This window comes from Ictalurus furcatus, chromosome 28 (genome assembly GCF_023375685.1).
Source record: "Ictalurus furcatus strain D&B chromosome 28, Billie_1.0, whole genome shotgun sequence".
In the NCBI taxonomy this organism is placed as follows: domain Eukaryota; kingdom Metazoa; phylum Chordata; class Actinopteri; order Siluriformes; family Ictaluridae; genus Ictalurus; species Ictalurus furcatus.
The window spans coordinates 658,058-682,308 of record NC_071282.1 but is presented as its reverse complement, the minus strand read 5'-3'; the positions used below and the strand labels follow the sequence as shown (position 1 = coordinate 682,308).

The 24,251-nt window shown below is 39.8% G+C and overlaps 1 protein-coding gene across 2 annotated transcripts in view; it reads right to left on the bottom strand.

Moving 5' to 3' along the window:
• Nucleotides 1-24,251, bottom strand: part of ar (androgen receptor) — a 99,231-nt gene that overhangs the window by 12,064 nt on the left and 62,916 nt on the right. For both annotated transcript variants that reach the window (XM_053617964.1, XM_053617965.1), the window contains exon 4: nucleotides 734-1,030. In XM_053617964.1, coding sequence (XP_053473939.1) covers nucleotides 734-1,030 — 297 coding nt within the window. The remainder of the gene's footprint in view (nucleotides 1-733; nucleotides 1,031-24,251) is intronic.

The following is a 24,251-nucleotide window of genomic DNA, read 5'->3' as shown; positions in this document are numbered from 1 at the left end:
GAGACCACTGCTCCAGCCTGTATCATCAACAAGTCACCTGTTAACACGGTCTAAAACTGACCTAATCTCCTACTTTATAGGTTTATAACTGATGTTTACTTTTCCCAGGTAAATATCAGTTATATTCATATTTACCTGATCAGTAAATCACCTCACTTTGCACGGTACCTGCTTCCCCTGCTTCCCCGTACTCTAGTACCCTTGCTGCCTGTCCTCCCTGTAAACCCACCCCTAAATATGGACCTGCCTCTATATTACCTGGGCAGCTTTTCACCTGGATGCCTGTTATTACTCATCTAATTACCTGCGCCTCACTGTTTACAGTGCCTCATTTGGTTTCCTTGTTTATAAATCGCTCAGCTTGTTACTCCGCTATCCACCTGCTCAGTAAGTTGCCTGGTTACCTGCACTAAAATATCTGGAAGTTATCTGTGCTCTGGTGTTTTCAGTGCTCTACCTCACCTGGTCTATCTGAGCACCTTGATGATCTGCCTCTGTATGTTACCTGGTCTATAGTGTACCTGGCTATTTGCTTGATCATTTGCCTCTGTCTTACAAAATCATCCACTATAATTTACGTAGCTAGATTTCCTGGTAAACACCTGCTTACCTGGTCAACGGCCCTGTAAATCACCTCGCACCTAGTCTGTGTCCCGTGGTTACCTGGCCATGCGTATTACACTGTTACACTCCCTCTGTACGTGCCTACCCTTGCGTCCTTGCAGTGACTCACCTGGCAGTCCTTTGGCCCATTTGACCACCTTAACGAGTTGCCTCTCTCCAAGCTCGTTAAGGCTGGTCAGGAGAGCTGCAGCGGAGTCGGGCTGCGCGTGGTCATGCCCGGCGTTCACCACTTCAGGCTCAATGGACTCCAGGACACTGAGGAAGACCAGCTGTGAGTGGAACGTCAGACTCGTTTTGGGTGATGGATTCCGGATCAGCTCGGCCGTACCAGAACCGGACGGCATGCATGAGGCCAGGCTCTCCTCTTCAGGAACCTTCTGCTGACCGATCTTCTTCAGTTTACGAGCTAAAAGAGAAAGAGTAACACGATTAAAATGCTGGACTTTTCTTGAAGGTCCAGGGCCTTCATTTACCACTGGTCACTTTTGGTGCTCGGACCCCTATCAGATCCGCATAATAACACAGCTAGCATTGTATGGAACATGAAACATAAACCACGGAATCATTCACGGATCGAAAGAACAGCTGTTGAAAAACTTGCATACAGTTGGAAGGTCATGAAGTTACTCGGTGTTATCTCAAATTGTGTATGAATTATACTAAAGAAAGGCTGCACAAACAGCACAAAGATGAAAGATAGATAGCCAGAGCCATTTTTCTAGTATCCCCAGTCTCAGCTGCGCCTCCCTGTTCTGTTGGATTCTGTAAACTTGCTTTTTATTCTCGGCTTGAAGGCCCCTAATATGTCCAAACCTCATTTGCAAAATAAAGTCTTTGGTGGCCGAATGTTGGCAGTTTTGGAGCAGTACTGCTTGGCAGCCGTCTCCAGGTCTTTGGCGCGTTGGCACGATGGCGGTCCTAACACAGCTAACATGACTAGTCGCTTTGCTAAGTGTGCTGTTGAAGCATGCTGTAATGCACTTCTCCTTCCTGCTTGACTAATCCAATCTGTAAAGCGCCACGACTGAATTCTGTATCCAGAAAACCACATCTGCATGCTGCTCGCACATCTGCATGATCACTTTGTCACCTTTCATATCTTTTCAGAACTTTTCACTGTACAATAACGTTTAATCATGGCACGTTAGATCTCCCTTCTCATTATCTCCAGCTTCATCACTACAACAAACAGTCCATCTCCAACTCTAAGCATGTCACACCTCCGCCTTCTTTATCATCTCATCTCTGTGCACACTCCGGGGTGAGTTCTTCCTCGTTTTACAGTTCCCTAGGAGAACCTTTAGGCAGTGTCGTGGGGAGAGTGAGACTAGCGCCGAGCTTTCGACGAGCTCAGAAAGGGAAAGAACTGTCTGTGAGGGAGGAAAGAATCGTCCATGCTCTATTAATGCCAGGCTTTGGATTGCAAAGCTGAAAGTTATGCATGCACAAGCTGCTTTATTCAAAGGCAAAACCATCTGTTTTTCCACCCGAGGACCGATGTACGGGTTCTGAGGGGACTTTCGCTCATGCATTTTGGCTCATCTGAACGCACTGAGCTCTTTTGCCGGGACTTTAGCGCGTATACCACAGGAATTGTTTCAGATATTAAATTCTCCCTTCTTGGCTGCTCTATTATTGCCACACTGTTGTTGTCGAATAATGTTTGGTGTCGTTATAGCCAGAAGACGAAAGATGACATCTTCTCCTTTTTTTCAAAGCAGTCTTCTTGACACAGTCTCTTCTCCAAAAAGTTACCATTGCTGGCGCTCGCCCAAGAGTTTAGCATTTGCAAAGCGGTCTTTGATCCAAACGGAGAAGAGTTTACGTTCTTTGCCGGAGATAACGTGGGGGTTGGGGTTTGGGCTCGGTGCGGTTGTCGTTGATCTGTTCTTCTGATGTTCCACATAACCGTGAATTTGAAACCGAACGAATAATTGGAGTAATTCATTCAGCTGGCTGCAACACGGCGATTACAAATACACTCAGAATCCCTGTTTGAACTCGGAGCCGTGAAGGACACGCGGGTGAACCTGAACGAGGAGCTCAGAAAATGCACTTCAGCAGCTGCGTAACCCGACTCTGAATAGCAGCAACTTTCCCCTTCGAGACTCTGAATACAGCGCTGTTCCTCTTGGAACCTTGTGTTGTAGGGTTCTACATCGAACCTTCTCAGCATCTCAGCAACCAGCACAAATACGCAGAGGAACAAGCAGAGGAACAAGCAGAGGAACAAGCAGAGGAACAAGCAGAGGAACCCTCAAACTTTTTGTTTTGTAGATATTAATTGTAGTTGTGCTATCACTGTATTTAAATACCTCATTACTTTATTTATTTTATTTTTTTTTGGATTTAACCATCAAACACATTCTGGGATGCAGTTATTAAAAACAGTGTGTGTGTGTGTTATAATGCCAATTTTCACACAGTGCTATGAGGATTAGCATGTAGTTCACGCGATACACTTATGGCATTTCCAATAAACTGGGATTTATCGTACACCGACTCAAAAGCCCCCTCGTCTCTCGAGTGCCTGGACGCCCATATTTCCCTTTTCCAGCTTGGATTAATTTTCCTTCACTTGGGTAGACATCTGTTGTGCTTAAATGTGCTTCATAAATAAACTTGACTTTACTACATGTTTGGGTAGTAAATATCCTTTCATCCCCCCCCCCCCCCCTTTCGTCTGTCTTTATTGCCTTCTCGAAGCTATACCACATTCCCTTTCTCTATACTCATGCGCTATAAATATTCTTCCTTACGAGCTTACACACACACACACACACACACACACACACACACACAGTTACATGGCTGGTTTGCTGAAACTGTCTAGTAGCTAGTACTGAATCCAGACGGATCTGAGAAACGAATGATGCCAGAAACGCGCGTTACGTCTTTCTGCTCCGGGTCATCAGTGATCATTCTCCGGTTCCTCGCCGGTTCCTCGCCGGTTCCTCGCCAGTTCCCCGTGCTCGTTTTCGTCTTTCTTGGTGAAATTATACCTCAAGTCTAAACACAGCCCTGTAGCCAAAGTGCTTTTTATGAAATCAGGTCAAGGGATGTCAATAATTGAAGAAAGGAGACACAACTGAGCTATTTGCAGTGGGTGCAAAGGCCAAGAGTCTGAAATTCCTGTCAAAACAAGTCTCACTATGTCACAGCCGCTTCGCTGAGCCAGACGCCAAAGCCCTCAAGTTTCCATTAAACCACAAGGCTGGGCTTCGTTTTTTTGTCAGGTGTCAGAAAACACTCCGATGTGCGTCGCTGGTTTGTTTTGTCCTCCACATCACCGTGGAAACCCGACTCACAGATATAAGAGGGAAAATTGCTGAGTGCTGATTTCTGAAAACAGAAGAACTGAACACTGGGAGTTGAAGTGTTAAAGCATCAGAGAATCACCTCCCTCCTCTCCGTTCTTCCCTTCACCCCGGTGGAAATCCATACTACATGCTCTAAGTGATTTCAATTCAGTAGTTTATTGTAAACACAGTGTGCGACGGTGCACGCATCACGTCTTCAGACACGCGTGTGGAGAGCTCTTCTCTCGGTCGGTATACGTGTCCTGCTCTGGTCTACCGGAAAAATCGATAGAAGCCTGATGTTCATCTGAACGCTGCAGCAGGACGACTCGCTCCTGAAAAATGATCAGTTTCCTCAGAGCTCTCCACTGACTCGCTCATCGATCTCACCGTCGTTATCTCGTCCGCAGAGCTCTTAACAACACGCCATATCACTGCATCTACACTAACCCCTACACAAACCCTACACAAACTGTACACAAACCCCTACACAAACCCTACACAAAACACTACACAAATCCCTACACAAACCCTACACAAACCCTACACAAACCCCTACACAAAACACTACACAAACCCCTACACAAAATGTACACGAACCCTACACAAACCCTACACAAAACACTACACAAATCCCTACACAAAACACTACACAAATCACTACACAAACCCTACACAAAACACTACACAAATCCCTACACAAACCCTACACAAACCCCTACACAAAACACTACACAAACCCCTACACAAACCCCTACACAAACCCCTACACAAAATGTACACGAACCCTACACAAACCCTACACAAAACACTACACAAATCCCTACACAAAACACTACACAAATCACTACACAAACCCTACACAAAACACTACACAAATCCCTACACAAACCCTACACAAACCCCTACACAAAACACTACACAAACCCCTACACAAACCCCTACACAAACCCCTACACAAAATGTACACGAACCCTACACAAACCCTACACAAAACACTACACAAATCCCTACACAAAACACTACACAAACCCTACACAAAACACTACACAAACCCCTACACAAATCCCTACACAAATCCCTACACAAAACACTACACAAATCCCTACACAAACCCCTACACAAAATGTACACGAACCCTACACAAACCCTACACAAACTGTACACAAACCCCTACACAAACCCTACACAAAACACTACACAAATCCCTACACAAACCCTACACAAACCCTACACAAACCCCTACACAAAACACTACACAAACCCCTACACAAAATGTACACGAACCCTACACAAACCCTACACAAAACACTACACAAATCCCTACACAAAACACTACACAAATCACTACACAAACCCTACACAAAACACTACACAAATCCCTACACAAACCCTACACAAACCCTACACAAACCCCTACACAAAACACTACACAAACCCCTACACAAACCCTACACAAACTGTACACAAACCCCTACACAAACCCTACACAAAACACTACACAAATCCCTACACAAACCCTACACAAACCCTACACAAACCCCTACACAAAACACTACACAAACCCCTACACAAAATGTACACGAACCCTACACAAACCCTACACAAAACACTACACAAATCCCTACACAAAACACTACACAAATCACTACACAAACCCTACACAAAACACTACACAAATCCCTACACAAACCCTACACAAACCCCTACACAAAACACTACACAAACCCCTACACAAACCCCTACACAAAATGTACACGAACCCTACACAAACCCTACACAAAACACTACACAAATCCCTACACAAAACACTACACAAATCACTACACAAACCCTACACAAAACACTACACAAATCCCTACACAAACCCTACACAAACCCTACACAAACCCCTACACAAAACACTACACAAACCCCTACACAAACCCCTACACAAACCCCTACACAAAATGTACACGAACCCTACACAAACCCTACACAAAACACTACACAAATCCCTACACAAAACACTACACAAACCCTACACAAAACACTACACAAACCCCTACACAAATCCCTACACAAATCCCTACACAAAACACTACACAAATCCCTACACAAAACACTACACAAATCCCTACACAAAACACTACACAAACCCCTACACAAATCCCTACACAAACCCCTACACAAAATGTACACGAACCCTACACAAACACTACACAAACCCTACACAAAACACTACACAAATCCCTACACAAAACACTACACAAATCACTACACAAACCCTACACAAAACACTACACAAACCCCTACACAAACCCCTACACAAACCCTACACAAACCCCTACACAAACCCCTACACAAATCCCTACACAAACCCCTACACAAACCCTACACAAAACACTACACAAATCCCTACACAAACCCTACACAAAACACTACACAAATCCCTACACAAACCCCTACACAAACCCTACACAAATCCCTACACAAACCCTACACAAAACACTACACAAACCCGTACACAAACCCTACACAAACCCGTACACAAACCCCACACAAACCCTACACAAAACACTACACAAATCCCTACACAAACCCCTACACAAACCCTACACAAATCCCTACACAAACCCCTACACAAACCCTACACAAATCCCTACACAAACCCTACACAAACTGTACACAAACCCTACACAAACCCTACACAAACCCTAGACTGCCCATTATTTGTCGTCAGTGAGGTGAAGTTTAGATCAGAAATCTACTGCGTGATGCAGGACATTAAAGTGAAAACATTCTGAGACACGCAGCACGGCTGGATGAACTCCTCATCACCACACACCCCGAGCACAGCAGATAAGACACTGTCAAAATACGGTTCCTAACAGGACGCTGTGATTGGCTGTGCAGTGACCAATCATCGAGGAGAGATCATCCGTCTACACAACAGTGACGTATGCTGCGGCCCAAAATAAAACTATAAACAAAAGCAGCGAGATGAGGAATAAATCAGATCTCCTGCGTTACTGCAGATTTATACAGCACAGCGCAGACACAACGGACTGGGACAACTAACCTCACGTCTCTTAATCAGCACTGAAACTAACTAACCAACTGACTAACTGACTAACTGATTGACTAACTGACTGACTAACTGACTGACTAACTAACTGATTGACTAACTGACTGACTAACTGACTGACTAACTAACTGACTAACTAACTGATTGACTAACTGACTGACTAACTGACTGACTAACTGACTGACTGACTAACTGACTGACTAACTGACTGACTAACTAACTGACTAACTGACTGACTAACTGACTGACTAACTGACTGACTAACTAACTGACTAACTGACTGACTAACTAACTGACTAACTGACTGACTGACTAACTGACTGACTAACTGACTGACTAACTGACTGACTAACTAACTGACTAACTGACTGACTGACTGACTGACTGACTAACTGATTGACTAACTGACTAACTGACTGACTAACTAACTGACTAACTGACTGACTAACTGACTGACTAACTAACTGACTAACTGACTGACTGACTGACTGACTGACTAACTGACTGACTAACTGACTGACTAACTGACTGACTAACTAACTGACTGACTGACTGACTGACTAACTGACTGACTGACTGACTGACTAACTGACTGACTAACTGACTGACTAACTGACTGACTAACTGACTGACTGACTAACTGACTGACTAACTGACTGACTGACTAACTGACTGACTAACTGACTGACTAACTGATTGACTAACTGACTGACTAACTGACTGACTAACTGATTGACTAACTGACTGACTAACTGATTGACTAACTGACTGACTAACTGACTGACTAACTAAGCAACTACTGACTGACTAACTGACTGACTAACTAACTGACTAACTGACTGACTAACTGACTGACTAACTAACTGACTGACTAACTGACTGACTAACTAACTGATTGACTAACTGACTGACTAACTGACTGACTAACTAACTGATTGACTAACTGACTGACTAACTGACTGACTAACTAACTGACTGACTGACTAACTGACTGACTAACTGACTGACTAACTAACTGACTAACTGACTAACTGACTGACTAACTGACTGACTAACTAACTGACTAACTGACTGACTAACTGACTGACTAACTGACTAACTGACTAACTGACTGACTAACTGACTGACTAACTGACTGACTAACTGACTGACTAACTAACTGACTAACTGACTGACTAACTGACTGACTAACTAACTGACTAACTGACTGACTAACTGACTGACTAACTAACTGACTAACTGACTGACTAACTGACTGACTGACTAACTGATTGACTAACTGACTGACTAACTGACCGACTAACTAACCGACTAACTGACTGACTGACTGACTAACTGACTGACTAACTGACTGACTGACTGACTGACTGACTGACTGACTAACTGATTGACTAACTGACTGACTAACTAACTGACTAACTGACTGACTAACTGACTGACTGACTGACTGACTAACTGATTGACTAACTGACTGACTAACTAACTGACTAACTGACTGACTAACTGACTGACTAACTGACTGACTAACTAACTGACTGACTAACTGACTGACTAACTGACTGACTAACTAACTGACTGACTGACTGACTGACTGACTGACTAACTGACTGACTAACTGACTGACTAACTAACTGACTGACTAACTGACTGACTAACTGATTGACTAACTGACTGACTGACTAACTGACTGACTAACTGATTGACTAACTGACTGACTAACTGATTGACTAACTGACTGACTAACTGACTGACTAACTAAGCAACTACTGACTGACTAACTGACTGACTGACTGACTAACTGACTGACTAACTGACTGACTAACTGACTGACTAACTGACTGACTAACTAAGCAACTACTGACTGACTAACTGACTAACTGACTGACTGACTAACTAACTGACTAACTGACTGACTAACTGACTGACTAACTAACTGACTGACTAACTAACTGACTGACTAACTAACTGACTAACCCGCATCTCTTAATCAGCACTGAAACTAATGAAAAAAACAAAAACAAACAATGAAAAATGAGCACTGTTTGTTTTTGTGTTGTCTTCGTGTTGATGAGTTTGTGTTTTTGTTAGTTTGTTTTTGTGTTGTCTTTGTTGGTTTATTTTTATTTCTGTTGTGTTGGTGTTTATTTGTGTTGGTTTGTGTTTATTTGTGTTGGTGTTTATTTGTGTTTATTTGTGTTTGTTTGTATTGAAGTGTGAGTGAAAAATAAAGTCTGTTTAAATTCTCTCTGTTTTGTCTGTGTGAACAAATCAGATCTGTATATAATGAATTCTGCCTCCACTGTCTTGTATTTAGATGGATGAGGTGCTTCAGCGTGTGTGTGTGTGTGTGTGTGTGTGTGTGTGTGTGTGTGTGTGTGTGAAGTGTGTATGAGTTGTGGAGTCAGTGAGTGATTGTGATCAAATCAGATAGTAATAAATCTATTATTGCTCACTTCATTACTGCATTACACACACACATACACACACACACACACACACACATATACACACATATACACACATATACATGTACACACACACACACATACACACATATATACACACACACATACACACACATATACACGCATATACACATATACACACACATATACACGCACATACACACGCACACATATACACACACATACACACACATATACACGCATATACACATATACACACACATACACACATACACACACATATACACACATACACACACATACACATATACACACACATACACACACACACATATACACACATACACATATACACACACATACACACACACACACATATACACACACATACACACATATACACACATACACATATACACACACATACACACACACATACACACATATACACACATACACACGCACATACACACACGCACATACACACACACACACACACACACACACACACACAGAGACTATTAATGAAGTTATATTACTGTACTTTTCTCCTGATATCAGTTTCTATCGCTCCGTGTCATACGCTACACACTGGTTCTTTCTGTTCTTTAATATTTATTTATAATTTGGTGAATGTTACGGCGCGAGTGTAAATATTTGATCATTTCTCTTGTGTTCTTGTCTTTCTTTCATTGTTTGTTTCTCTTTCAAACTTTACTTCTTTCATGAGGATTTATTTTGTCTGTTTCTTTCCGTCATCATCTTTTTTCTTTCTTTTTATCTTTATTCATTTAGACTTTTCTTGTTTTTTATTCTTTCTTCCTTACGCATTTCCCTTCCTTTCTTCTTCCATCTTAGTTCTTCATTTCTTTCTCTCAGTGCTCTTTTCTTTTTTCTTTCATTGTCCTTTTCTTTACTCTCTCTCTCTGTGGCCAGAAGACTTCTCACCGCATGGTACGGCACACATCAGAGCAGTGTGTGTGTGTGTGTGTGTGTGTGTGTGTGTGTGTGTGTGTGTGTGTGTTAAGTACCTATTATTTCATGCTTCAGTGAGACTCAGTGGTTTCAGTATCAATAACATAAGTCAGTTTGTTTAACAGTGACAGATGAGAAATGGGGTGCAAAAGCTTTTGGCTCATCACACACACACTCACACACACCCACACCCACACACACACCCACACACACTCACACACCCACACACACCCACTCACACACACACACAGAGTTTATTCACTCCAAAAGATCATCCGTATTTAATTATGCAGAATGTTCCGGAACATGCAAACAGCTGGGACAATTAAAGGCCCGGTTTGAAATCATTGATGTGATATTAGTTCCGTTAAACACGACGTGCTGCTCCTTTCAGCTCACGTGTATCGATCAGCCGAGACGTGAAGAGATGATTAGTGAGGTGTTGATGATGAGCTGAGACGTGACGATGAGCCCAGACGTGTTCGGTGTCTTTATGTTCTCTCTGTCGCTCGGAGGTTAATAAAAGCCTGTAGCTACACGTTTATTGTGCGTATTAATGATGTGAATATCAGAACTGATGACAGTGCTGTAAAACACCTGAAAAACACCTCTGCAATAAAAACACGACTCAGTGATCCTCTTCAAAACATATTTCCAGCCACGGAGAACATCTGGAGAACTCGGATGCGTAACACCACAAATAGCTCATAAAACTATACGAGCAGAAGGACGTGAAAACGAGAACAACGTCCCATCAAACCGCTCACAGCTCGTCTTCCTACACACTCGCGCACACTCGCGCGCACTCGCAGGAAAAGAGTCCAATCCAACCCATCTAGAACTCCTAACGGTTCTCCAGCTGTCCCTCTGGAGGAACATAAAGAAACCTACAACCAAGTGAGTTCCTTCACTAGAACCTGTACAGAACCTTTCTCTGTCCTGCTTTCAACTGAAACATTTGACTTCAATCTTTTTATTTTTAATGATTAATTTTAGATTTGAGGAGATTTCATTAAATATTTCTAGATTTCATTCAACATTTAATCTAGAGCGTGAGATATTTCACTGTACTAATTCTAGATTTGAAATATATAAATGTATTAACGCTAGAGTCTGGGACACTTTACTTGAATATTTTTGTATAGTTTTACATTTCAGATAGCTGTGAGATGTTTTACTTTTCTTTGAAAAAACACTGCTATATTTTATTCAGGTGAAATTCCTCGGAGAAAACTGCTTTCACTTTTATTTGCATTTCATTTAAAGGACGTTAACGCTGCAGTCTGAGACATTTTACGCGCATGTTAGTATTTTATTTAAAGCTCAGATATCTATTTGATCATTTTAACACTCGAGACATTTAACTTTAACATTGTTGTACTTGACTGTTTATTATATTTTAAAGTGGACGTGTGATTTATTTGATGTTAAAGCTTTTCGGTGGTGTCTGTGATTACGGTTGTCATGCTTGCGTGATTAAATATTCCACAGCTATAACGTTATAAAGCCAAACGAAATTGACTGAACATCCGAAGAGCTTTTATCTCGGTACATTAACCGTGAATAAACGACACGACGGAGTTCGGGTGTTTATCTGAGAAACATGTTTGTTTTTTTTAAACGATGAACGCCTGATTTCCACTCAGTAATGTGAAATTCATTACTGTCTCTCCTGCGGATTTAATCCAGTGAAAACACACGTGTGTTTAGTGACGAGTCGCTACCCGAGCAGGAAATCTGCTCCAAAAGAAACACGTCCCTGATCATCTAAAAATCAACTGTGAATGCTACTGCAGCTGCTCATTAACCGGAACAGAGGTGAAAAGTTTACTCGGCGCTCACGGACCAATCACGGACGGCCCTTTCCATCATCTGGACCAATCACAGCCCCTCTGGTCAGGATCAATCAGTCTGAATAATATCACTCATTATAACGGCGTAATCAGCAGACTTTATGATCCCGACATTAGGGACAGGTTCGGCATTTACAAGCTTTTCAACTGGATGATTTCCTTCAATAAGCGTAATAACAATGTGTGTCACTTTATCCACTGATTGTTTGGGAAGTTTTTAAAGGAAGTTTGTAATAAAAAGCAAATAAATAAAAATGAGAGAGATAGGCGTGTACTTGGTTGATATTATATTTCCTATTTTAGTTCCTCGTGTCTAAAGCTGTCCTTTCACGTGTGCCATGTTTCTTAACATAAATCCTGACGTTCTTCTTCTGTGGTTATTGAATGGTTAATTAATCTGAAATGAACTCCAGTTGATGTTGGTCACATGGTCTTGGGACGAAGCACTGCTTACACGGACATTCGGGAATGAGGAAGCCCTGTTCAGACGGGATTAGTTTCCCATGTGGAGGTGTGTGATGTACTCGTTCCCTGTGGTGTTCACGGCGCACGTGTAAAGGAACGGAGCAGCAGAAACAACTCCAGGGAATATTTATAGATCCTGTCTGAACTGACCTGATGGTAAAGATCGGGTTATTTCCCGTAGGGAAAGAGGTTCTGCGCTTTTTCTGGAGTATAAAGACGCTCCAGGGAGCGCTCGCTCTTTTCTCTCAAAAACCCTTCACTAACGTTTCAAAAAGCAGAACAGTGAAATGTAGACTAGGTGTAAAAGGGCGTGTCAGAGGGGCTTCCTGCACGGGTACAGGTACACGTTATGGTCATGTGACCTACTAGTGATCAAGCGAGGCCACACCCCCTAAATCAAGAGCTTATAATAAAGATCGAAACAATTAAATTAGTTGACTTCAAATAATGATTTGCAAAAGCTCCGGAAAACGACTGCTTGGAAAACGGGAGAAGAAATCAAATCGAAAAGATCAAAGGTTTGTGTTGTATTATTAGATGTTGCTCTCGAACCCTAGACAGAGAAAAATGCAGGAGAAGATAGTCGGAATTTAGAAAGTTAAAAAATGAAATGATAACCGCATGAGTGTGTAAGAGTTCTGTGTAAGAGTTCTGCGTAAGAGTTCTGCGTAAGAGTTCTGCGTAAGAGTTCTGCGTAAGAGATCTGCGTAAGAGATCTGCGTAAGAGATCTGCGTAAGAGTTCTGCGTAAGAGATCTGCGTAAGAGTTCTGCGTAAGAGATCTGCGTAAGAGTTCTGCGTAAGAGATCTGCGTAAGAGTTCTGCGTAAGAGATCTGCGTAAGAGATCTGCGTAAGAGTTCTGCGTAAGAGATCTGCGTAAGAGTTCTGCGTAAGAGATCTGCGTAAGAGATCTGCGTAAGAGATCTGCGTAAGAGATCTGCGTAAGAGTTCTGCGTAAGAGTTCTGCGTAAGAGTTCTGCGTAAGAGTTCTGCGTAAGAGATCTGCGTAAGAGTTCTGCGTAAGAGATCTGCGTAAGAGTTCTGCGTAAGAGTTCTGCGTAAGAGATCTGCGTAAGAGTTCTGCGTAAGAGATCTGCGTAAGAGATCTGCGTAAGAGATCTGCGTAAGAGATCTGCGTAAGAGTTCTGCGTAAGAGTTCTGCGTAAGAGTTCTGCGTAAGAGATCTGCGTAAGAGTTCTGCGTAAGAGATCTGCGTAAGAGATCTGCGTAAGAGTTCTGCGTAAGAGATCTGCGTAAGAGTTCTGCGTAAGAGTTCTGCGTAAGAGATCTGCGTAAGAGTTCTGCGTAAGAGTTCTGCGTAAGAGATCTGCGTAAGAGATCTGCGTAAGAGATCTGCGTAAGAGATCTGCGTAAGAGTTCTGCGTAAGAGATCTGCGTAAGAGTTCTGCGTAAGAGATCTGCGTAAGAGATCTGCGTAAGAGATCTGCGTAAGAGTTCTGCGTAAGAGATCTGCGTAAGAGTTCTGTGTAAGAGTTCTGTGTAAGAGATTCAGAAATGTCAGCGTGGAGGAGGTGTCTGACGCGGTCAGCGCTCCTGGTGAGTGGAGAGCCATTAGTGTGGATGTGATAACATTTAAAATCCCCTCTGAGAGGAGCCGAGGAACCGCCCGGAGAACGCTAACGAGGCCGGAGGCAGTGCAGGAGGCGGATCCAGAACTACGCTGTTGAACCGTGTGAAATGTCTGGCTGTGTGAACCTCTCCGCTCTGCTCATTTTCTACTAAAAACCTCTGAAAAGTTCTGCAGTGCGTTCATGCCGACTTTCTTCACGTCTCCGTGACCTTTTATTAGACTTCAAAAAGATTTTACGCCGCGTTGCTCTACACAAGCTGGACACATCGTGCCCCGTCGCCGACTTTCTGAGGAAACCTTCAGGTGAAACATTTCATATCTCCTCCTCAAGACTTTCTGATTGCTTCCAAGCTCTCTCTGTCTCTCTCTCTCTCTCTCTCTCTGTCTCTCTCTCTCTCTCTGTGTGTGTGTGTGTGTGATCTCTCATGTTGTTCATTTCCTTAATTCTTATTCCTCGATACTTCGATCTCATTCTTTGTCCCTGTTCTGAGTTTCATCTGCTTTCGGCCCTCGGCTCCTCCTTCACAATTCCCAGCCGATCCGGTCTGGGCGGATATTTTACTGCAGCGTTCCATAGAAACTTCTACATGAACATCTTCTACAACCTTCTATCATGAATTTCAACCTGAAACTATTCTGAGAATTTTTACTTTAACACTTAATTAAATAATAAAGAAATGATTGTTAATTTCCCGCAGGCTCAGGGCGAGATGTTCAGCCGAAGCTCTACGATTCACGAGAAGCTCTCGTTTACAGACACACACCCCTGCGAGAGCGCGTGCAGAACAGTGTTCATGCGACCACGATTTCACCAATTCCAGAAGTTTTCCGTAAAGAAAAATCACAAAAAGCAGCAACATTGAGTGTTTTTGACTGCAACAATCACACACACACGCACACACACACACACACACACAAACCAAACCCTCTATGTGAAGTGTATTTTAACCTTATTTCTAACCCAAACCCTATTTAATACACTTTCATTTTGTCTGAAATATGTGTCTTTTATTTGAACTTTCAACCTTACAGTTACATATATTATTCTCATATTTTCATTAAAAAAAAAAAAAAAATATATATATATATATATATATATAACATATTTACTTCATTTGTTTTATAACCTTAGAGATAAAAAAACTTCAAGTTTGAGATTAATTTTAATTTAATTATTATTATTTTTTTAAAAAACCTTTTCTCTTCTTAGACATGTTTCTTTATAATTAATCCTTTTAAAATTAAATCAAGTCCTTCTTATTTTATTGTTGCCAAGTTCCGTGTGTGTGTGTGTGCGTGTGTGTGTGTGTGTGTGTGGGTGTATGTGTGTGTATGTGTTTCCGAACAGAAGTAATTGTATTTTACTTTCATCATGTTTCCAGTCTCTCAGTTTCTCCGACATCAAATCTCCTTATCTGATTTTCCTCTCTTCTTTCTGTTCCTACCCCCCCATCATCCCCCCACCCCCCCATCCAGTGTTCATCTCCTTCTGGTTTTGACCCTGACCCAAGTTTAGGAATTCGTGAGTCACATTTTCCCAATAAAGCCCCTCGGAGCAGATCCCCGGCTCTGTAGAGTCCAGCTCGTGACAGACTCCGCCCCCGTGTCCCTCGGCAGACGGGAACAGGAACCCAGGAACCCGGTCGTGTCGCTCTAGCAGACAGCTTCACCCGAAACGGCTCTTCTTCAGGAGGAACGCAGTGTGAGCGAGCGACAAACCTTCCGTCTCGATAATGTCACTCATGAATGAACAATTTGCTGAAAGTTCGGTTCCCAACAGTTTTAAAACTGCATAATATTCCGAAACGGAGGTGTGAAAGTTTGCCGTCAGTTTAAAAAAGTGCGGCGTTTCCGCTCCCTCAGGAGCGCAGGGACGCTGAACAGGAAAAGTTTTGTGTTTATGGAATAATAAACCCGACAGTAAACCCCAAAGCACAGCCGTGGATTCAGCACGAAGTTTAAATGTTACTCTAAAGTGGATTATATAACCGAGAACCCACAACACAGGCGCACTCTTCATCTGGACTTTTACGAGTGAAACCTTTGTTTTTTTGCTCGTGTTCCAGGAAACTGAAATTCTGCTGCAAATGTCTGTAGAATTGCAATAATCGATTGTAATCCGTTATTTTATTGGAATTGTGTTTAATTAGACCTTACAGTGTTCCCTGTGAGAGTTTTTAGAAAGTCCTCAGCATGAAGAAGTTAGAGTAGTCACATTTATACGTTTCATCAAAGTGCGAGAAAATGATTGCTCAAGTCCCGACTGTGTGAAACCTCGGGGAGAAAAAAGCGGGAGTGAAAAGTTTGTCAGAACTTAAATCTTACGAAAGAACCGGACAGAACTTGGGCAGAACTTTTTCTCAGAAGGTCTGAAAAGGTTTTTGTCGCTGTTTAAGCAGAAAGTTGATCCAGACTGGGAGTTAACAACGAACGACCTAGAACAAAGGAACAGAAATCTAGATGTTATATTCTATTATATTACATTATATTTTATTACATTACATTAAATTATATTATAGTATATTACATTATATTACATTATATTTTATTACATTACATTAAATTATATTATAATATATTACATTATATTACATTACATTATATTACTTTATATTATATTACATTACATTATATTACATTATATTTTATTACATTACATTACATTATATTATAATATATTACATTATATTACATTACATTATATTACATTATATTTTAGTACATTACATTACATTACATTATAGTATATTACATTATATTACATTACATTATAGTATATTACATTATATTACATTACATTATAGTATATTACATTATATTACTTTATATTATATTACATTACATTATATTACATTATATTTTATTACATTACATTTTAGTACATTACATTATAGTATATTACATTATATTACTTTATATTATATTACATTCTATTATATTACATTATATTTTAGTACATTATATTACTTTATATTATATTACATTACATTATATTACATTATATTACTTTATATTATATTACATTCTATTATATTACATTATATTTTAGTACATTATATTACTTTATATTATATTACATTACATTATATTACATTATATTACTTTATATTATACTATATTACATTACATTATATTATATTATATTACATTATATTACTTTATATTATATTACATTATATTATACTATATTACATTACATTATATTATAGTATATTACATTATATTACATTATATTATAGTATATTATATTACTTTATATTATATTACGTTACATTATATTACATTATATTATAGTATATTACATTATATTACATTATATTTTAGTACATTACATTATAGTATATTACATTATATTACATTATATTTTAGTACATTACATTATAGTATATTACATTATATTACATTATATTTTAGTACATTACATTACTTTATAGTATATTACATTATATTATACTATATTACATTACATTATATTATAGTATATTACATTATATTACATTATATTACATTATATTATATTACATTACATTATATTACATTATATTATAGTATATTACATTATATTACATTATATTACTTTATATTATATTACGTTACATTATATTACATTATATTACATTACATTATAGTATATTACATTATATTACTTTATATTATATTACATTACATTATATTACATTATATTTTATTACATTACATTTTAGTACATTACATTATAGTATATTACATTATATTACTTTATATTATATTACATTCTATTATATTACATTATATTTTAGTACATTATATTACTTTATATTATATTACATTACATTATATTACATTATATTACTTTATATTATACTATATTACATTACATTATATTATAGTATATTACATTAATTACATTATATTATAGTATATTATATTACTTTATATTATATTACGTTACATTATATTACATTATATTATAGTATATTACATTATATTACATTATATTATAGTATATTATATTACTTTATATTATATTACGTTACATTATATTACATTATATTATAGTATATTACATTATATTACATTATATTTTAGTACATTACATTATAGTATATTACATTATATTACATTATATTTTAGTACATTACATTATAGTATATTACATTATATTACATTATATTTTAGTACATTACATTACTTTATAGTATATTACATTATATTATACTATATTACATTACATTATATTATAGTATATTACATTATATTACATTATATTATATTACATTACATTATATTACATTATATTATAGTATATTACATTATATTACATTATATTACATTATATTACTTTATATTATATTACGTTACATTATATTACATTATATTACATTATATTATAGTATATTACATTATATTACATTATATTTTAGTACATTACATTACATTATACTATAGTATATTATATTACTTTATATTATATTACATTACATTATATTACATTATATTACTTTATAGTATATTACATTATATTATACTATATTACATTACATTATATTATAGTATATTACATTATATTATATTACATTATAGTATATTATACTATATTATATTATAGTACTTATATTATATTACATTATATTATATTACATTATATTATATTACATTATATTATGTTTTATTATATTATATAATATTACATTATTTTATATTATATTATACAGATTCGAGTGCATGATTACGTAACTCTGGATTATGTAAAATTATTAACTAGAACACAAAAACACAAAGTTTTCTGGAACTCGAACGATGTGAAACGTTTCTCTATCTGGAGCAAGGGGGCTGAAATGTTTATCCAGATTCATGAATCAATTATCTAGAGCAAAAAAAACAACTAAAACATTTTTTTAGAATGACTTCAATATAAAGGAGTCAGCAATTAATCGTTATCTAGAATTTACCCGAGACGGAATGATCTAGAACCGAATAAAACCAGTATCTAGAACCGGATGGGGAAAAGTTCACAAGGGCTTCCAGAACGGAAGCGAATGATTAGGAAAGTAATACCGGTGTATTTCAGGTGTGCTTCAGCTTCAGATACAGGTGTGCTTTAAACATTGACTTTATCAGGTTCTGACTGTATACTTTAACCTTAAAATTCTCCTTTAAGTTTCTACACAGCCTACTGAGAACCTTCTCCATACAGGCTTGTATTTGTTACGCGAAGCGGCGAGCTAAAAAGGCAAGTTTTAGTTCGAGACAAACTGAAAGACAGAACTTGCAAGTAGAGACGTTTCTGAAGCCAATTACAGGTATTATAAAGACACGCGGGCTGACAGGTACAAACAGGAGGGCGGCGGGATGGCCAACACAAACAGCCCGAAGAAACGTGTTCGATAAAAACGCAGTCAGGATCAAACCACCAGGTCGAGTCATGCTCGTCGTAGAGCCGGTTTCTTTTCATCAGAGGCGTCGCAAATCATGCCGAGCTGTAACGAGGTCACGAAGGTCGTCTAGATAGTCTGACGTCTTTAATATCTTTAAAACAACAGAGCACAAACTGTCTGTATGCTCACAAATATTCAACAACAACAACAACAACAATAACAACAACAACAACCTAGCGATCCACATGGAAATGAGATGAACTGATGACCTATTAGCTAAAGGAAGATAATCAGCATCAACCTGAGCGAAAAGTTCATCCAGACTTATTTATTATTATACTTATCAAACCGAGCGAAAGATTACGCATGTTCGAATAATCGTGTAACCGGATTGGCTAAAACATCTCGACCGACGTCTCGTCTTCAGGGCCGCAGGTCGTCTTCAGCTGGAAAACGAAACAGCTGCTGGCGATTTCTCCGAGACGTTAACGTTAAACGCTGAGCCAAAACAAATGAATGTAATGATCCTGGCCTAAAAACAATACACTTATACAATTACACACACACTTACACACACACACACACACACACACTTACACACTTACACACTTACACACACACTTACACACACTTACACACACCGATGTTCAGGGATTAGTACTCGACCACGGGTGATGAGTTACAGATACAGATTATTTCTCACTGCCTACAAGACGTGTAAAATTACTGAATTTATCGTGATATTACGTCACGTTATGACGAGATCGGACTGAAAGATTGGAATTAGATTTAGGATCGGACGACAGAGCGACGCACCTTTCAATCACACGTGTAGTTTTACAGTCTGGGGCTGTAATCAATCGGGGAAGTTGTTTTTATAAACGATTATAAAAGCACACACTTTTTTTTTGATGATAAATATTTTAAAAACTTTTGGATTCTGTATTTATTTGACTCTGCAATAATTGTGAAGGTTTTCCAGAATTTCCGATAACACTGAATCAGACTGAAGCCGGTGGTTAAAACACACTGGGAATATTTTTTGAAGGGTTTGTAAAAGCAGAATGTGATTTTTCATCTTTAAAAACTTCTCGAAATCTGTTCTTTTCCTCCTCTAAAGTGTCCACAGAAATATCAGCACAAGACGCTTTTTCATTCGATTTTTCTTCCCTGGCTGTAACTTCGTTTGCATGTCTCTGAAACGCTCTCGGCGCGTTTCCGGTGTTCTTTTTGAGGGCTTTTGTGCCCACACCTCCGGCTTGTGAAATAACACGTTAATATGCCGCGGGCGAAGCCGCCATTAAACAGCCGCCGTGCGTGAGCTCGGTCACTGAGCCGAACGCAAACACCGACACCGCGGGAACAAACGCACGAGCTGATTCCCGTCTGCGTGAACGGTCCTGAGCTGTTTAACCGCAGGCGGGACTGGAGACAGCTGAGCGGCGTTCAGGGAAAAGGAAAGGGGGTTAAACTAATCGAGTCTTATTTTAGATGAAATGCTTCGTTTTCGCGTCCTCGTGCTCCGCATGCTGAAACCGGAGCGAGTCGCACGCGCTGGCGGCCGAGTCCACAAATATCACCGCCATAAAACTGTCTTAATCGCTGAGTTCACACAGACGGAAAGCCCAGGCATGCTATTCCGCTGGAGCTCGACCAAAGTTAATACACGTCTCACTCACTGACTCACTCACTCACTCACTCTCACACACTCACACACACACGGCAATCTAATATGACAGCCGACAAGATGACTGTACATAGTGAAGCGCTTCATTTTAACTCGGGCTTAGCAGGACGAGTGCAGATTCGCTTATGTAACTAAACCCCGCAGTCCCTAAACGGTCCTGAAGGAAACAGCGTGAGGAAAGAAAGGACATTTCCAAACGCTCACAAAGACATGTGAGGAAAAGAAGAAGAGAAGAGAAGACAGATTGAAACGGAGAGAGTGAGAGAGAGAGAGAGAGAGAGAGAGTGAGAGAGAGAGAGAGCGAGAGAGCGAGAGAGAGAGCGAGAGAGAGAGCGAGAGAGAGAGTGAGAGAGCGAGAGACGAGAGAGAGAGAGAGAGAGCGAGAGAGAGAGAGAGAGAGAGAGAGAGCGAGAGAGAGAGAGAGAGAGAGAGAGCGAGAGAGAGAGTGAGAGAGAGAGTGAGAGAGCGAGAGACGAGAGAGAGAGTGAGAGAGAGAGAGAGCGAGAGAGAGAGCGAGAGAGAGAGCGAGAGAGCAAGCGAGAGAGAGGTGAAAAGAAGCAGAAGATTGAATCCAGACCTCAATATTAGGAAGTGATTTATCTACAGCGATTCACCAAAAGATTCTTTAGAACACAAAGAACGTTTATCGAGATCTTGATGATCTGGAGGAAATTTTGATCCAAATCTAAATGTGGATCTAAAACACAGAAGAAGAGTTCCACAACACCGCGTGTGCGAACAGGAAAAAACAAACAAACCGTAGTTTAACTGGGACAGGACTAAAGGAGATCTAGACCCAGGTTTTATGGAACAATTATGTAGAACGCAGGTGTGGGCTTCATTAGATAGCGATCTAGAACTGTGGTTCTGAACTGCGGTCCTGCTTCATTCTCCTTCTCAGCTTCAAGTTCTTCCATTCTCCAGACCTGAGTTTCACCAGAATATCATCCTCATCTACAGTGATAATAGATAACACGCATAGTAATATAATGGTAGTAAGTGTTCTCAACACACCTGACCCTGCTCAGGAAATGCTCGGGGAACGCTCAGTCACACCTGGATTTGACCAAAACGTTATGTAGACCACAAAAGGAACACTTCCACAACAACTAATCTGGACCAAAGTTAAACAAGATCTAGGTTTTATGGAACAACGATCTAGATCAGAGGTCACCAGCCCTGTTCCTGGAGATCTACCTTCCTGAAGACTTTAGCTCCAACCACAATCGTGCCCAGGTGTGTTAGAGATGAAACCTGCAAGAAGAGGGTTGGTCTATTTACCACTGTAATTAAAAAAAATGCCCAGGAGTAAAGCTTTCCAGGCCTGGATTTCATAAAAATGTTCAGGAACAGAAGATAATCCAGATCTGAATATTATACTATAATTATCTAGAGCAGTGTCTACCAACCCTCTTCCTGCAGGTTTCATCTCCACCCAAAACGCAACACCTTTTATAGTTGATCAAGAGCATCTTACTGCAACGATTAGATGGTCAGGTGGAGCACCATTATCTTCAAGAAGATAGATCTCCTGGAACAGGAACGTTGCTGAGCACTGGTGGAGAACAAAGAGGAACCGCTTTATCGAGACTGGATTTTTACCAAGATACGATCTAGAACACACTTCCAAACATGGATTTACTTAAAGAATGATCTTAATCACCGAGCAGGGTCACCCAGGCCTGGATTTAATGAAGTAAAGAACCAGAACATCTGAGAAAATATGTGAAAAATGTTATACGCCCAGTGGGAATGAAAATTCCATCCGGACAAACATGACAGCGTCTTCGTTTATATAAACATTAACGCTGTAAAAGTGCCCGAGTGGATTTACGGCGAAGGAAACCCGGGGTGATCTGAAACGAACGGAGCGACTGAACGTCTTGTTGTTGGAGATCCACCATCAGCATTTAGTGAGAGAGTGAAAAAAAAATCACCAAGGCGTGCAGAGAAGATTCAAATCCTGAAGATTATTATGCGGTGGGTAATGTAGTGTGACGTGATGTAAATAATAATAAGTTAAACAAAAAAGAAGTCTTTAATCTCTGAGTTTAATGACGCAAAAGGAACCCGTGCTTGCCGTCGGATTAGCATGAGAATCGGAGATCAAGAACGCATCCGTGTTTCTTTAATAACGTCCCAGATGCCTCAGACGCAGCCTCGATTACAAAGAGTCCGCCGACGGAGGGGAGAACCCTGAGGTACACCACAGACATGTGTGTGATGTACAGTATGTCTCCTTTACTTGTTAGCTAAAGCTACATTAGAGTCCGTAGCGCCGCACGGACGGCGTGAAGACGAGTATAATATCGGCACACGCCTCAACCGGCTCGATCAATGGACTAACACATTCCTGAAGAGCAAACACACACCGGTTTAGCATATGTTTATCTTCGTGACAGCAAAAAGTGGCTTCGTGTGGAGTCAGGGCGTGTTGAGGAACACCGCACATACACACACACACACACACACACACACACACAGGCTTGCATGCATGCTTAGACACTCACACATAAAAGAATGCCGTTCTAAAATTTGCAAAAACACCCTCAGTGTATAACTCACACACATACACACTCACACACTCACACACACACACACACACACACTCACACACACACACATTTGTGTTATTGATCGGTCACTAGCGCAACGTCTCCCAGGCTGATAATTACCACCTGCTAATTAGCGTCTGATGTCGTGCCAAAAAAACCCTTCAAAATTAGACACGCCATTTTCTATCAGTACAGACACAATAAAATCCCCGCCCTAAACACAAAAGCCATTCAACTTCCTGCCACGACACGGCCGTGATAAATGAGAAGAATGAGATCGTTGAACAATAATACAGATGTGCATCCAGATGTCACCAAGTGAGATGGAGTTTGGTGTTGCGTGTCGAGCGTC